The 16,378-nt window shown below is 39.6% G+C and overlaps 1 protein-coding gene across 1 annotated transcript in view; it reads right to left on the minus strand.

Annotated features, from left to right (window-relative positions):
- The window catches only part of LOC306838962 (solute carrier family 45 member 4-like), a 41,312-nt gene that overhangs the window by 20,824 nt on the left and 4,110 nt on the right, over window positions 1-16,378 (minus strand). Inside the window, exon 3 of the mRNA XM_079367402.1 lies at window positions 1,232-2,484. Within this exon, the coding sequence (XP_079223528.1) occupies window positions 1,232-1,591 (360 nt within the window). The 5' untranslated portion in view covers window positions 1,592-2,484. The remainder of the gene's footprint in view (window positions 1-1,231; window positions 2,485-16,378) is intronic.

The raw sequence follows: 16,378 nt of genomic DNA on the forward strand, positions 1-16,378 counted from the left end.
ACATGAAAAGGCTGCCAAACTGGATAAACTCTCTACATAGGTGAAGAATCACAACAAGGTGCAAACAACCCTCTGTCTGCTTTAGGTGATTCGTGGTAGCAGAGTAATCTGCAGCCGTTGTACCTCTCAGTACTTCAAAATTCTCCAAAGAGGGGCTCAGACACAGCCTGATCTACAAAAATAGACTAGGACGGCTACAACAAGGTTAAAAATAGAACAAAAACATGTCCGAGGGTCAGATACTACCCCAGAAAAAAAAGCCTAATAGGGGGTTTCAGGTATATGAAAGGCTGGTTCGCCGTGGCGGCTCATCCTGGGTGAGCCAGCCAGTGAGTAAGGGTAACCACAGAGTGTCCCGCCACTCATGGAGCCCTGGTTATGTAAGCTGGGATGGTCACAGCACAGAGGGAGAGAATGGATTTGGAGGGAAAAGGAAGCAAGAGAATGTGAGGGGATGAAAGGGGTTGCATTGGAAATGACTTTGAATTATAAACAAGGTTATGGCTGTTAAAGCCTTTTTTTATCTCCCTCTCTCTCTCTTCTCCCTCTCCCGATCTCATCTCTTCTTTCCTCCCCTCCCCTCCCCTCTCGTCTCCTTTTCTTTCTTCACACCCTCTCTGTCCCCCATGAGGACTGCAATGTACTCCAGATGAATTTGGACTTGGCAAATTCTCAAAGGTTGTCAAAGATGAAGCAGGGTGCAAATGACAGCACACTCACTGCCTGTGTGTGGGTGTGAGTTTTTTCTTTTTTTAGTGAACGAGCTAATCTCCTGGCAGAGCCAGGGCCATCCTGGCCATCTAAACAAGGGGAACAGGATGTATGATGTATTGAGCTGTCAAGGTGCCATCTTTAATGCTACGTAAACAGAGTTCTGACGATTACTCCCTACGCTTCTTATGTTTGAAAGGTTGCTTAATACTATTGAGAGATTCCTTTTGGTTATTGGTCCTCAACTATTGGGGTTTGCAGCTGCTTCTTTTTCGTACGCTTTGGTTTGACTGACCCTGAAACAAAATCATTTGTTGTCTTTACAGGTTGATGATCTTCGGCTTACATGCATAAAAATATCAGCGTGAGAAGCCTTTCAACCGTTCGTTGTGGGGATATTGTACTTCACTGTGTTTCTATCACTGAACTGGATAAGGGAAAGTGACTGGTTGTATAAAAAACCCCATTAAATAAGTAATTCTGAAATGGTGACAGGTATGTAATGAATGGAAGTCTATACGCTTATTATAAACATTAAAGCGCGATTGTGGACTTTTAACCTACCTATCTGCAGCAGAACAGGTGTCACCAGCGCTGTCTCCATGGCATAGCAGAACTCCCGCCCAAACATCACAGCCCCGTGCATCACCCATCTCTTCAGCGAGATGCCTTCGACAGATCCCTCGCTCGCTGACTCCTCCGCTCCTTGGCCTCCTCCCCCTCCTCCTCCTCCTCCCTTTCCATCCGTCTCGCCTGCCGCTCCACCTTTCTCCTCGTCTGAGCCCGATGTCGTGGAGTTTTTGGCATTGAGCCCGCCAACCCCAGATCCGACCTGCATAGTGTCAGCCTCTGTGTTCTGGGGAGGCATGTTGGAGGGCATGCACGCGATGGGAAAAACAAGTGCACCTCCTCGTACAAAGAAAAAAAAAAAAATCTGAGAGTTGACCTGTGGCTAAAAAAATGGATGCATCCGTTCCGTTGTAGTAACTTGAATAAGTAGTGACTTCCTGGAAGTAACACAAGTACAATCTTTACAAGTTACACTTTTTTCCAAAACTCTGTAACAGAAGTGTCCCAGCAATCTAGGTAACAGGTTCTTTCTAAAACGGTGTCCTGCTTAAAAAGGACTCTAAGTATATTTAGATCTAGTATAGATCCTTTAATGTTAAAAGAAAAAAAAAAAACACCTGAAAATCAAGTTGTCCACCAAAAAATATTGCAGCTCCTAATCCAACAGGCTTTAATCCTCCTCTGGTGGTTTTGTTTTCATCCCAAGAGTTCATAAAAAATAAAATAAAATCAACTTTCCAGAAGGCTTGTAGAAAATCAAGAAATCAGAGAAAGAGTTTAATTTTCACAGGAAGCATATGTGTTACATTCCAAGAGTAGGTTGGTGCGTTTGCTGATCTGTGAGTGTTATTTGGTATGCCAGTGTTTACTTGCTTGTGTGTGTATGTGCGCTATGTATTGTGTGTATGTATGTGTGTGTATGTATGTGTGGTGTGTAGGTATGATTATGGCTTGTTTGTCATTGAGGTTTCTCCCTCTTTCTCTTACTGTCTATTACAAGCTGTAAAAATCCATATAGAGGACCATTCGGTGAGTTCAAGAGTCATTTTGTGTATGGAAAAGGGCTGGATGGAGAGCTGGGAGACGGAGCGGGCAGGGGTGAGGAAGTGGCTGCAGGGTGAGGGGAGAGGAGGTGGTGGAGTAGGGCAGGCGGCAAAGGTAGGCGGAGCTCCTCTGAGAATCCCCATCGATTGGCTGATCAATCTGAAGGTCGAGTGGGGATCCAAAACGATGGCGTCAGGTGAAGCAGAAATATATGGAGAGAGAGAGAGAGAGAGAGAGAGGGAGAGAGAGAGAGAGAAGGAAAACAACAAGTTAGTAACAGCAATTTAACATGAACATGAATAGAGCGTTCAAGCATATCGACAAAAAAATGACACTGATCATAGACTGGGTGTGGGACAAACAAGAGTTGAATCAACCAACACAAGATGGGCCGATCAAGCCGCTTAAACATACAGTACGTAAATAGCAGAAAAATGGTCAGTTGAGTCTCTGTCAAAGAGACACACCCCTACAGTATGTTTTTTAAACCCTAACTGTTTTATCAACACTGCCCGAGGGAGATCGTAAAGCTTCAAACATGAGGCAGTTCTCGGCAAGTTGAGAAATATGCACCCAGTCGGCATACTTTATCAAATGTTTTGATCTCGTGTAATCAATGGCTCCCATTCTATTTACTGTACAACCAACACATTAAAGAAGGATCTGTTTCTGGATTCGTGCCTCCAGACAAATATGGGGGTGGATCTTCACTTTGATTAGTTCAATTTGGAACACTGTTGACATAGTTTTTTGGTCCTCCTTCTTTTTGTTATCTGAAGCAAAATAATGTTTGAATACTTTAAAGAAATGTGGTTTTACATTCTGGTTTGAGATTATGTGAGCACCACCACGAAAAGATTGAAATCTCCCGTTTTTGGTTTTGGAGACGTCAGCATGCAGTAACTAACACACTCACACACACACGCAGAAACACACACACACACGTGTGCCCTCTCCTATAAAAAAAAGTCCAGTTTTATAGAGTATAATTGGGTTGAGCACATGATAAATACTCGCACAAATGTGGGCTGTCTGTGAAAATGGGCGGGAGAGATGAAAGCATGCAAGTTTTTATGACGTAAAATGTCTTCAAATTGAGCTACTGTTCCACGCACAGAGGAGCTTGTGTATGTTGTGAAGAAATATTAAAGAGATTCACAGAAGAAAAAAAAAAAAGAAAGAAGAAGCGTGAAGAACTTCAGCTTATAACACGCCTCATAGAGAGAGGGCAAAGTGGACTGCAGGAAGGCTCAACCCATTCTCCCGCAGAGTTGAATTCTTGAATGTGTGTTTTTGTGTAGCAGGCCACTGGCACGTTCCTTCAGAACCTACACACACTAGTGTTTGCCACGTGAAGAAAACACACACACACACACACACACACACACCATAACAGTGCTAAGACTCTCATTGAGCCTCTTAAGAAGGGATTGGTGAAAAACGTGAGGGAGGGACGGAAAGAAAAGGAGAGAGGGAGAAAGGAAGAAGTGAAGGAAGGGAAGTAGGTTTAGAACAGGTGGGAGGAATAAGAGATGAGGGGATGAAGGAAAGGTTGAAGAGGGAAAGGGGTATAGAGAAATGAGATAGTCATAGGGACAGATGCGAGAGGGAGAAGGAAACGTATTAATCAATTAATCATTTTTATTAATAGTGCTCAAAGTCATGACGTTATCTCAGTATCTTTCAGAAACTCCGGCAGAAACCTCGAAACAGACTCAGACTCGTTGGTAAACAGCCATCTGCCTTGACTGAAGTCTCTCGATTTCTGCCTGTTTTCTTTTTTTTCCCCCCTCATTCGGTGGTTCCTCTCTTCATCCCTCCTCTCCATTTTCTCTCATGTCCCCATTAACATTCATGATGCTCTCTAGACGGACATGAATATTTTATCCTCACACACACACACTCACACACACTCACAGTCCCCCACCCACAGCCCCTCACACTGCAGCAGATTACATAACAGCTCCTCTCCTTTACACGTACATGCAGTATACATAACAAATACATGTTAATTATCTGCTTTTTGTGAAAATTACAAGGCAGCAATAACCCCGCTGTCAGGAAAAGAACATGGTGTGCCGAAAGTATCCAAAGCCACTTCAGCCAAAACATGTCACAACATACTGACAACAACAACAGATCTGACAGCTGGTCCGCAGCTCTTTCTATGTGATGGAAGGACGACTTCTGACTAACTAGGGAACATTCTAGCAGAGCGGGGCTGTTTCAAATGATGGGTGCTGTTAGAAACTCCCACTTGAGTTGTGTCGCGTGACTTTGATGCGATGTTTTCAATAAAGCCGGCAAAAAGGAAAACAGCAACATGAAAATGAACATTTGGAATGAACAATTTAAGGCTTTAGTTTCTTCAAACAAAAACAAATCAACAGCAAACTGATCCTTTCCAGAGCTCTAAAATGTAGTTATTAAATAAATATATGACATCTTCTTTTTTTTTTGTTTGTTATTAATGCTTACATTTGTGGAGAAAATCAGATGCTGGGTATTAAATATGAAAGTGCTATCAAACTGCTTTTTTGATGGTAAAAGAGACTACAATATATTGTATATACTACGATATATAATCTTATCAAATGTTTTCATTTCAAACAGTTGAAAGGCTCACTATGAATTTCAGCAGGAAGTAGGACGCCTCTTACGATTAAACTTATGTGATTAATTGTATACCTACTTTGTCATTTAATACAGTTAGTAGCAAATTCTTTGAAATTGCTTTGTTTCAGAGATTTTTCTTCAGTTCATCAAAGACAGCTGTTGGAAGAGGAATTATGTTGATCTGATTGATTCCAGAGGTAAAAGGCTTTAATTCTATCCAACATTCGGAACTTTTAAGGTATTAGGGAGATACAGGAAATCCTGTAGTTGTTTGATGTCTAGACTGGAGATGTAAATCATTATCATTATTACAATATTATTTCTTTTTTTTTTTTTTTTTTTCAAAGCACAGAAAACCGCTTTTTAAGTGCCAGTAGCATGACATTAACGTCAGTATTCAAGGCTGTCTATTATGTGACAAAGACATGTTGAACAGCACGAGTCGTCCAAAGGTGCTGCAGGAGCAGAATGCATTTGAACACTTTATTAAAGATGAGGGATAATGTATTCATCTAATGGGACAGTGAAACCCTTCAGTTTGAGGCTGTTTGGAGATTCATTGAAAGAGGGTTTGATCCGTTTATGCGGGTTTCTAATTGGGATGTTTTCACGTGTGGATTTGTTCCTACACTAAGGGACTAAAAGTTGTGTGTGATTTTGAAACATAACAGGTCAAGGTGAAAAAACAAGTCCATAAACAAGTGTCTGTGCTTCTCCCCGTCCTTTCATCTCTCTCTCCGTAGCTGACATTATCTGGCCTGCATCTGTAACTGTCAGTCATACGAAAGACACACAAAGCAGTGCATGTTATTGGATTAGAGATATTGTACATGTTTTTTTTGTGCGTCCGTAACACAAGCTCAACTTCTACAGAATTACACCTAAGCTTTTTATGAGCGCCGACATAAACAATGTACAGTCTCACAGGTGAGCAGAGGGAGAGAGGCGGCAGTTTAGCTCAGAGAAGATAGTAAAGAAGTAATTGGAAGAGATGGAAAACAGTCAAAGTGAAAAATGTTTAAAAAAAAAAGTGTTGGTTCAACTACTCTTTTAAAATATATGTAAACAAATTAGTCAAACTGAAATCGCAAATCTAACTTCCCAACACTGACTTAACACCTAACATGACAAGGAGTCGATTTTCTTGTTTCCTGCATGTATACACCTTGATCTGAACCAAACTAGCCTTGTGTTGTGTGCCTACTAAGTTCCTGCGCTGGGCTTTGATCCGGAAGTTGAACAGGATAAATGTGTAAGAGAACGTTGAGGAGACACAATTTATGTTGTATCAGCGAAAAGGAGTCAAACATAGTGAAGTACATTAATGGAATGAAAACAGTTTGTCCCTTGCTAAGATGTGTATGTCCAAAAGTATAAACTACATTTTTTTTTAAAAATCGCCATCCATCGTTAAATAAAAAGATTCTTCTGGGGTGCTTCTCACTTTGACAAGAACAATGGTCAAATAAAGCTACAACCATGTGTCAACTTAACTGTGCATGTAATCACACTGACAGATGCAAGACCGGAAGAAAAAGGCAGGAGGCAGGGAGGGGAAGCAGGTGTCTGTAAAGTCCAAGATCACGCACAAATCAGGAGCCTGTTGCTTTCCCTGCGTCTCCCACATCTACACACAAACACAAGCCTTCTGAACCTTCAAACACACTCACACATACACACGTAACCCAGGTCTATTCTAGTGAGTGTTTATCCTTGTGCTACAGACCAGATTACCTGAGACACTGGCATGAAATCAGGAAAAGGTTGGTCTTTCTATCTTCATCTCCCCTCTCTGTTTCCCTGCTTCTTCTTCTGTGTCCCTCTCTCTGTCCGACTGTAACGCAACATGTAACCTGAGAAAGCAGTCCCATGTCTGCTGCAGGCTCAGTCATGTATGGAACAAAGTCAGTGTCAATTTGCAAGTACTGTAAGCAGTTTCTTGCATTGTAAAATGCTTTGCATGTTTTTGTGATCTTGTGCAACCTGTCCAGTGACCCGACACTCCTGAGTGACACTCCTCATATCTGCAGAGAAGGTTGATACTCGACTTGTCAGAATAAGTTAAAAACACATCTGTCAAGAAAGGAAAGAGTCCAAAATAAAGTCATAACCCAGTATGGAAGAATGTCTGACTTTCTTACGTCAACATTTTGAACCTTTTGACAATTTATATCGATTTCTACAAATACTTGAATTCTTGAGATTCCTGACCTTACAGCCGCTACAGAGCCAATCAAAACATGACAGGTGGTGGCTGCTTTGGCATAAACAGACAAAGGAGCACAGACAGTAATGTGTAATGTCAGTTAGGCCCAGGCCTTGAACCATCTGGACTGGTGATCCCATCAGTTCACAGCTCTTAGTATTGTAACTCTGCAAATGCAGCCAGACACTTATTCCAAAATTGTAAATGAGTAACCTAATGTGAATGTATATGACTGGGTTTAGTTAATACTGGTACTTTCCCACTTATGCCTTTGCCATCAGTGTGTGAATGGGTACGTGTGACCTGCAGTGTAAAAGCACATTGAGTAGTCAGAAGAATAGAAAGCGCTTTCCAAGCACAACACCGTTAAGCAATTTTTGGTTGCAGCCTTAGATCTGTGTATTTAGGTCAATTAGGAGCTCATTCTCAGACGTCTAATCCCTTATCACTAGTCCATCAGCTTGGACATGAATTTTTTTGGTGTCAACACACAAGTGAGGCACGTGAACACTGTGAACATGACGCACAACAGCATTGACCCAAACAGAGCTGGATATAGACTACAAGCCTGATGACCTCAGTATCAAGTTCACATACTGCTGGAGCCTATGGCTTTTGTATGTGTGTGCGTGAGAGACACAGAGAAAAAGAAAAAAAGGAGCGACAGACATTGAAAATAAACAAAAGGAGTATTGAGTAACTGCAAAAGAGACGCTAGATAAGACTTTAAAGTCAAAACAGACTCGTGACCTGATCCATTGATTGCTTTTATGTGGAACATATGTGGATGCAATTATGAAATCAGAATAATCTCTTTAGGTAGAAATGATACATTGCCACATTTTAGGAAGAAATAGACAGAATGTAATGTGTGTGTGTGTGTGTTTCCTAAATTGCCCCTGTCAGTAGTTTAATTACCAATTCAGTTCATTATTGTCATGGTGGAAAAAGCATCCAACTTCCATTCACTTTTTTTCCTTTCTTTAAGTAAATAACAACACAATGTAACATTTGTGTATTTATCCTTAATGGACATATTCTTGTATCTTTATATACACAGCATGTTTATATATGATTTTTGGCTGCTCATAACCATTCAGTTTATGTTGTGCGTCAAATGGGTATTTACTGTTTTTCATATCTTCTCTGTATAATGAGACCATTGTATATATGTTCACTTATCCCTTTTGTAAAAAAAAAAAAAAAAGAAAAAAAAAAGCTGCAGGCTTTTTATGAGTATTTACTGTCTCTGTCCATTGGTTTTATTACTGCTGTCTGGTTCTGAGTTGTAATTCCTTTAAAATAAACAAGGAGGTGCATATGTACCAGTTATATATGTTTTTGTCTTATTTTTCATCTCTCTGATAATTTGCATCACAGTATGTTAACAGAAACTTTGGAGGCAAAGCATCCAGTATGTTGTTGGTGGGGTAATGATATTGTTTTAAGGTTTTAAAGCCTGCTTTTATATGCGTGTACTATGTGTGTGTGTGTGTCAAAATGTAACAGCAGATGTTCAGTCTCCAGTGTCTTTTGGGGGTCTTAAACTGAGATAGTGTGACAAGAGTACAGAGACTTTTCAGTCTAGAAGCATACTCTCCGCCCCACACACACACCCCCACACACACACACACACACACACACACACACACACACACACACACACACACACACACACACACACACACACACACACACACACACACACACACACACACACACACACACACACACACACACACACACACACACACACACACACACACACACACACACACACACACACACACACACACACACACACACACACACACGGCAGCAGATAAGACACTGCTGGGATATCGACAACCACAGAGACATGTAAAGACACACACTCTCCAGCAAAACAACACATGCACATTAACACTCCATTACTGTGCATGATATTCCAATGAAAGATGAACATATTTCCCAGCTTTGGGAAGCAGATGGCATGGATAAGTACAAGAGAGAAAGAAAGAGAGGGATGAGAGAGGTAGTCAGACAGTGTATGTGTGAATTATGGTGCAGTGCTGCTGCAGTGCAGAGGGCAGGGGGGAGCACATGTGTATCAACGTGCACAAGCATCAATAACAAATCCCTTACTCTTAGCACTGGGCTTATATTACTATACTGGCTGGTATGTATGTGATGTAATATACCTGCTGTTCACATACATACACTCACAAACAAACACATCTATGTATTAAAACATTTTCCCCTGTGACATCTACATCAATCTTCAATCTCACCCGTTCCTTGTAAACAAAATGTCTTGGCTGAATTTAAACTTTATCTACCATGACAGATTATTGAGAAACGGCCAAAAACACTCACAATGTTTCTGAGTTGTCACTCATGACAGCTCGATCCTTCACCCTACAACAGGTTAAGCAACTTTAACAAGACAACCTGCAATAAATAACATTGAGTCATGTCTAGCTCCAGCACCGAAATGACAATTGAACCAACTTGTTTTGTAATGCAGCTTACCTACACTGCACTTCATTATGCAAAACATGAACCTTAAAGTCACCACTTTGTTGTGACAAATCAAACAGAAAAAGGAAAAGCACTTTAATAAAGTAGATGTTGAAGCACATGTACAAGACTAAGCAATTAAATGGAATGTTTCTTTAGAAATGTAAATTGAGAAGGTAAATAATAATAATAATAATAATTTAAGAACAACACAAAGCTTCCTTAACTTTAGCACAATATCACAGCATAGAGTTGCCAACTGGCCGACATATCGAGTGGCTGATTTGATCACATTGCGTTTGCATGTTTCGCCCTTGTCAAAAATTACAAACATCAACACAAATATTTTTTTTAAAGGTTCAATAAAAGGCTAATGTATGGTTAATCCCACCCACCATACAAAAAAAAAACAAAAAAAAAACACGAGTGAATTCCTGGAAAACGACAGTTTCTAGTAGAAAATGGTAATGGTGTTGTGAGCATGTTATGTCACCTGAAGCCTTCTTCAGGTCAAGAGGCCCAAAGGTCGAAATGCAAGTGGTTCAGCTCTATTCTTAGGTTTCAAGAAATTTGTCATTTAAGCTGGCATAACACTAGCAAAGTTGAAGACAGGAAAGGACAGAACAGGTCTCTGCAGCCATTAATAGCCCAGTCATCCTTGAGTTTATTTTTAGCATGGCTGGCTAATAGGCTAGCTGGTTATCACTCTAACTGGCCCACATACTGTACACACTGAAGTCAGTTCACACCCAGAGCAAAAGGCAAAACACAGCGAGCTAAACCAACAAAAAGACAACACAACACTGACTCTTAGATTTACTGTGATGATTTTTTATCCTTTTGCTAGTTCGATCATTACATGTTTATGCTACATTAAACTTTCATTAGCTAATGTCTGTTTTAGTTTTAGCAAAATAAGCATCAACGTGCCGGAGTAGGAAAAGTGCCTGTCAAGACTCAGTCAAGCTAACCAGAGACTTATTTAGAAATACTCCTTTATTTACAAAAGTATTAACGTTTGATCAACTTTAACTGTGTGAAATAGAGACCAGACACACAAAGACTTATTTAAATCCACTTCTTGTTGATCTCGGTCTAGACAGTTAATGTTAGTGTTGTATTTAGTGTATAAACACGCTTAAATTATTATTAACCCTTAAGCTGTCTTGTAAATAGTGACGTATACTAACATGCATTAGTATAGACATTTGATGTTTAAAAGCTGTATTACCTCCTGCAGGTCTGACTGTTTGATGAAAGATCATATGCATTGCGGTTTTGACAAGTTGCTGACAAGCAGCCTTGGCCTACTTCTACCCTGGAGTCGCGTTACTGGCTGTATGTCGTCCTCACCACATAACCACACACGCATACACATACAGAGGGACTGTAATTCACCAACTCCAACCTCTTCGGTGCCCCCTTTGACTACAGTACCCCTTACCAAACATCACATAACTGCCCCCCACCACCTGCATCCTGTCCCACAGAGGGTCTGTGTGTTGGATAGCCTCTTTCTGAGGCTTTAATGACAAGGTGAAACAGGAGAAAATAAAAATTTAAATGGGGGGGTGCAATACAAATCTCCTTTGTGCTGATATGTTTGGATTTTTTTTGGTTTTCTTCGCTCTACGTTCTAGCCATACGTTTGAACTAACAGTCATTCACATGCCACTTTCTCATCAAAATAACAACACTAAACCCGTCTAAACTCAGCTTCTCGGTAATAAATATATCTAGCTATCACTCCCATCTCACCACATGAGTAAATATAAAACAACTAAACACTGATGTGGAGTTGTTTTCCACAGCAGCAGGTTTGACAACAAGCCAAAATATTTATTACAGTCTGCACAGGAACGAACAAGACTTCAAGATGGTTTAACCCCACCCACAAATGGAATATTCCACAAGTTCGAGTTCACACACACACACACACACACACACACACACACACACACACACACACACACACACACACACACACACACACACACACACACACACACACACACACACACACACACACACACACACACACACACACACACACACACACACACACACACACACACACACACACACACACACACACACACACACACACACACACACACACACACACACACACACACACACACACACAGTGTGTTTGATGCTGATAAGGACCAACTGAAACCAAACAACTTGACCTGCATCTCTCTCACTCAAACAAATACACAAATTATTATTTCAACATTATGAGTTAAATCATTAAATATGCCTTTCATTTGAAGCAGTGATGGTAGAGAAATGTTTTTTTTAGAGGTAACATTTTAATTAACTCTTTGGCACAGCTCAAACTCGGCTCTGCCTTTACCACAGAGGAACTTCATCTTGTTCACTATAATTTCCTGTTGTCAAGCTGGTAAAAAAAAACAAAAAAAAAAACCTACTAATGAAAAAAAATATTCTATGAGAAACTTTACAACAGGAAAAGCAATGAAAGTTTATTTCTTTGTTTTGTTTCTCTCCTTGTTGTTTTCCTGTCAAGGCTGAACAGGAATGAGGACTGACACATGGAAGAAGTTTTTCTGTGTTTATGAAACAAACCAAACTGTGACCAACAATCTCACCATACTCCCAGTTCAACACTCCTGCAGACATCCTCCATACGCTGCACACAAACAGCGTCTGTCTGAAAACTGGCAACACAACAGTAGGTGTGTGCCAGCAGGATTTGGACCATATTAACTTGAGGGCATTCATGAACAGATTAAAAAAAAAAATCTGGATTTTTGGTAAGCATTGTTTGGTGAAAACAGTCTCTATAAACTAGAACAACACGATAAGAAATCAATATAGACTATTAAATAAACATCAATACAGATGGCTAAGGTCATAGGAATGACTTCCGTCCTGATGTGAAATGTGCACATATTATTACCCAATGTTTCATATAGACATTACCACCAAGTCACATATTTCACAGAGAGCTGGTACTTTATGATCCATTGGTTATTTAAAGAAATGTCTTTAATCTTGCCATATAATGATGTAACTTAGCACATGCAACTACAGTATATATGTAATGTAACCCCAGTGAAATACTGCATACACAAACACAGAAAGTATGCTAACCTTGTGCAATATGCAAATGTGGAGCAATATAGGCTATGTGCAATCACGACAGCACTTTAAAGTTACAGGCATCTAGGGCAAGTTTGCAATCTACATCAGTACCTCAATCATGTGCAATACAATAACACTTTTGAACTGTAATACTCTGGCACTTAATGCCACATAGCAGCCACTTTAAGCACTTTATCTCTGAGGATCACCATATATTCTGGCTTGTTTTTGAACATCGTGTATAAACACGTCTCTGTCTACTAATGTACAGATTGTGTTGATGTTTGGTCATTCCTTGTTCTTTGGTTTTTGCTCGTCATTGTGGTTGTGTAAATGTGTATACATTTGTACCTCCAGCCTGCCATGCGACGACAGATGGAAATTTGCCTATGGCTAGAATCTGGCACGTTTATGTTCATTAACGTGCACTGTTCCTACTTTAAAAAAAATAAATGTGTTGTACTGTGTTGTTTTGCATTATTCCTACTAATGTTATTTTCCCAAAGAAGAGCCTTTATCATTAGTATCAATACTCATCTTACTGTTAAGGCAAAGCATTCAAACATGAACTGAGACTTTAAAAACATGATGTCACCTTAAATGTAGCAATCAGGGGATTTCCAGGGTTACGTTATTAAAAGCAAATGTGCTTTGATTTAGGCATACCAAAAAAAAGGAAGTGTATTTCAAGGAGTCATGTCAGCTATATTGTTGATGTTCCAAGTAACAGTCTTCAATTTAAAAATAAAAAAAATGGCATTTTAGGTGTTGAATCAACCTTCAGATATAACTCAAGTGGGTATTGCTTTCTAACACAATTTCTATCTGCAGCATCATGTTATGATTGAATCTGGCATCAGGAATGTTCTGGTGACCAAAACCTCCACCAGGACTTGAATATCTGTTGATCTGAGGACATCAACATCCAAAGTACAGATACAAATATTGAATTTCACAATCAACAGTATCGAACAAACATGCAGAGAAAATTAAAATCACTGTGCATATTATATAAACTAAACTATGGAGCTTCAAAGCCCCATCAGTGTGCACATGTTCATATTTGGGAGGCCGCACTTGATCCCATATGGTGACAAAACAACCTCATAATAAGACTAACAGAACCGGGAAGTAAGAAAGAGGAACAAATGTTTTCAATGAAAACTGCTGTTCCAGTTTGCAGACGGAGACATCAGATGACCTAATGCCAGTTTAACGGACATGTGACCACCAGTTGTGTAACTAAGCATCTGTACAGCCCGTCACGTTTTCTGCTTTTGTGATGAATCAACTTTTACTTGCAAAAATATGTAAAAAGGATACCATGTTCTTCTTCTGTAGCAGGCGGAGTGTGTGTCCATTACTTAGAGTGCAGTATTACTAAAAGTATTAATGACATTACTGGCTCACAGCCAGACATCATCTCTCCTCTTCCCCCCTGGATGCCTGACTACCTGTCTGTCTGTAGAGCCCTCCTCAGGCAGTCCATTTTACACGTTTACTTTAAGCTGAAACATCAGCAGAGAAAGAATTACCAGCTAATTTTGATAATCAATGATTTCAGAGATTAAAGCAAAACTGCCATGAAATCAGTGGTTTCAGTTTTGGATATTGGATTTCTTGTTGCTTTTCTCTGCTTTCTGTGATATAAACTCTATATTTATACATTTAGAAGTGTTCTTTTTGGATAAGACCATCCATTAGATCACATAACTTAAGTTACAAGTAGTTTGTCAAGGTTATACATCTATAACCTTTTTGGGATATTTAAATAGTTGTTTTGTTGTTAAACCAAACAATGTGAACAATAACTGACGATTGCAGCATCGAAATGCCTTTAAATGAATTTTCCATTACAACCCAGTGTGATAATCTTTTTCAATGGAACCAAAATAACATTTTAATTTGTTTTCCCCACAGCTTCAGTTGTGATTTTACCACCCAAGATTTGAATAGTTCTTAAATGTGAAAGGACATACAAACTTACAAGAGACCAGAGGAGATGAGAAGTAAAGGAGGGCCACAGTGTTAATCAAGGATTCATTAATGTTCATATTCTAATCCCGTATGTTTTTATAAAAATGTGTTAAGTATAACACTGAAAACTATGATAATGGATTTCATCCACATTATTACGCAACACGTTACTGAAATGAAAAGCATCCTGATGTTGTAAAAATAACACCAAGATGCCCCGGCTCTCTGCCAGTCATCTCTGGCATCCACTCAACTCTTGGCTATTTAATTGGAAGGCGGGACATCAGTTTACGGCTCAGGATGAGTCATAGAAGATGGGAACAGCGATTGGATGAAGACCAAATAAGATGTCTTTCATTAAAAGGAAACTTTTGTTATTGTATCTCAAACTTGAAATGACTTTGGGTAAAACTTTTTGAGAAGGAAACTTTGATGACGTTCTGCAGTTTGGCTGGCTGTGAGTGTTGATGTCTCACAACTGAACGGAGCTCGCTGATGAAGTATTAAAGTGAGCCACTGAGGCCAGACAGCTCAGAAGTGTGGGGAGGCCAAATTTGTTCAAGCTTTTCAAGCTACCCCAGTTCAGTCAGGCTCGAAGGAAAAATATGTCCTCCTTCACTGTAACGTTTTGGTGCATTTATTATATAGCTTAAAACATCAAAGACAGCTCTGCAAAAACATGCAACAAACAAACAAACCTGGCCTTGTTTCTTCTTTATTCTGTGAGATTATGAAGTGATCTTTGAACAGAATTTCACACCTCCAGATCAGCAGAAAAACAAAAGAGGTCAAATGTCAGCTCATGTTTCTCCCGTGACAGCAAGAGAGTACTCTCGTTTGATACTGAGTATTTAATGTCTGATTTTGGCAACTTGTTTCCAGTATTAAGTCATGTCAGACCATAGATGACCTCTGGTTGTAAATTTAAAAGTGAATAAAAACAATTTAAAAAAAGATTCCAGAGTAAACAAGGTTTTAGAAAAAGATGTCAATATCATTTCCTAAAATAATGTCGACCAAGTGGTCAAATAGGTCAAACCGAAAAACCATTTATGAAAGGAGCTACTTCTGTAACACAAAAAATGAGTCTTTGAATGCTCCCTTTTGTTCGGGAGAGTTTTAGAACTAATGCTTGAAATTGGCTAACGCGTCTTAAAGGTTGACAAAACAATCTCACAACAAGTTCCATTTAACACCTGTTTCAGAGCCTTGACGCACATTGAACAATCTGTAACCGGCAGACTTTGCTTTATAATATATTTTACAGTACTTTATGCACCTTCCATCACAGGTTGAAGTAGAAGACAGAACAAGTTTACATCTAAGGTGCTGAAAGCATTTTTTTTGACTCCCGGAGGCCAAGATTAACCTCTTTGTTAAAGCTTCTGTTTTGTTTCCCCTTACTTCCAAAAACTCAACTGATCTTTGAGCACACTGGCAGGTCTCTAGGGACAGGAAGTTATAAGTCTAAAACACCTGAAATAAACTATAGAAATGAAGAGGACAAAAAGATATAGAGACACAAAGCTAAGAGGGAAAAGTCTTCAAGACAAAGAAGGAGAAGAGGAGAGCCGACAGGTGAGCAGGCCACTCAAGTGGGCAGACTATTTTTAGAAGGTGTTTTGTTTTATTGACATTCTCTGG

The sequence above is a fragment of the Symphodus melops genome (genome assembly GCF_947650265.1).
Source record: "Symphodus melops genome assembly, chromosome: 18".
Taxonomy (NCBI): domain Eukaryota; kingdom Metazoa; phylum Chordata; class Actinopteri; order Labriformes; family Labridae; genus Symphodus; species Symphodus melops.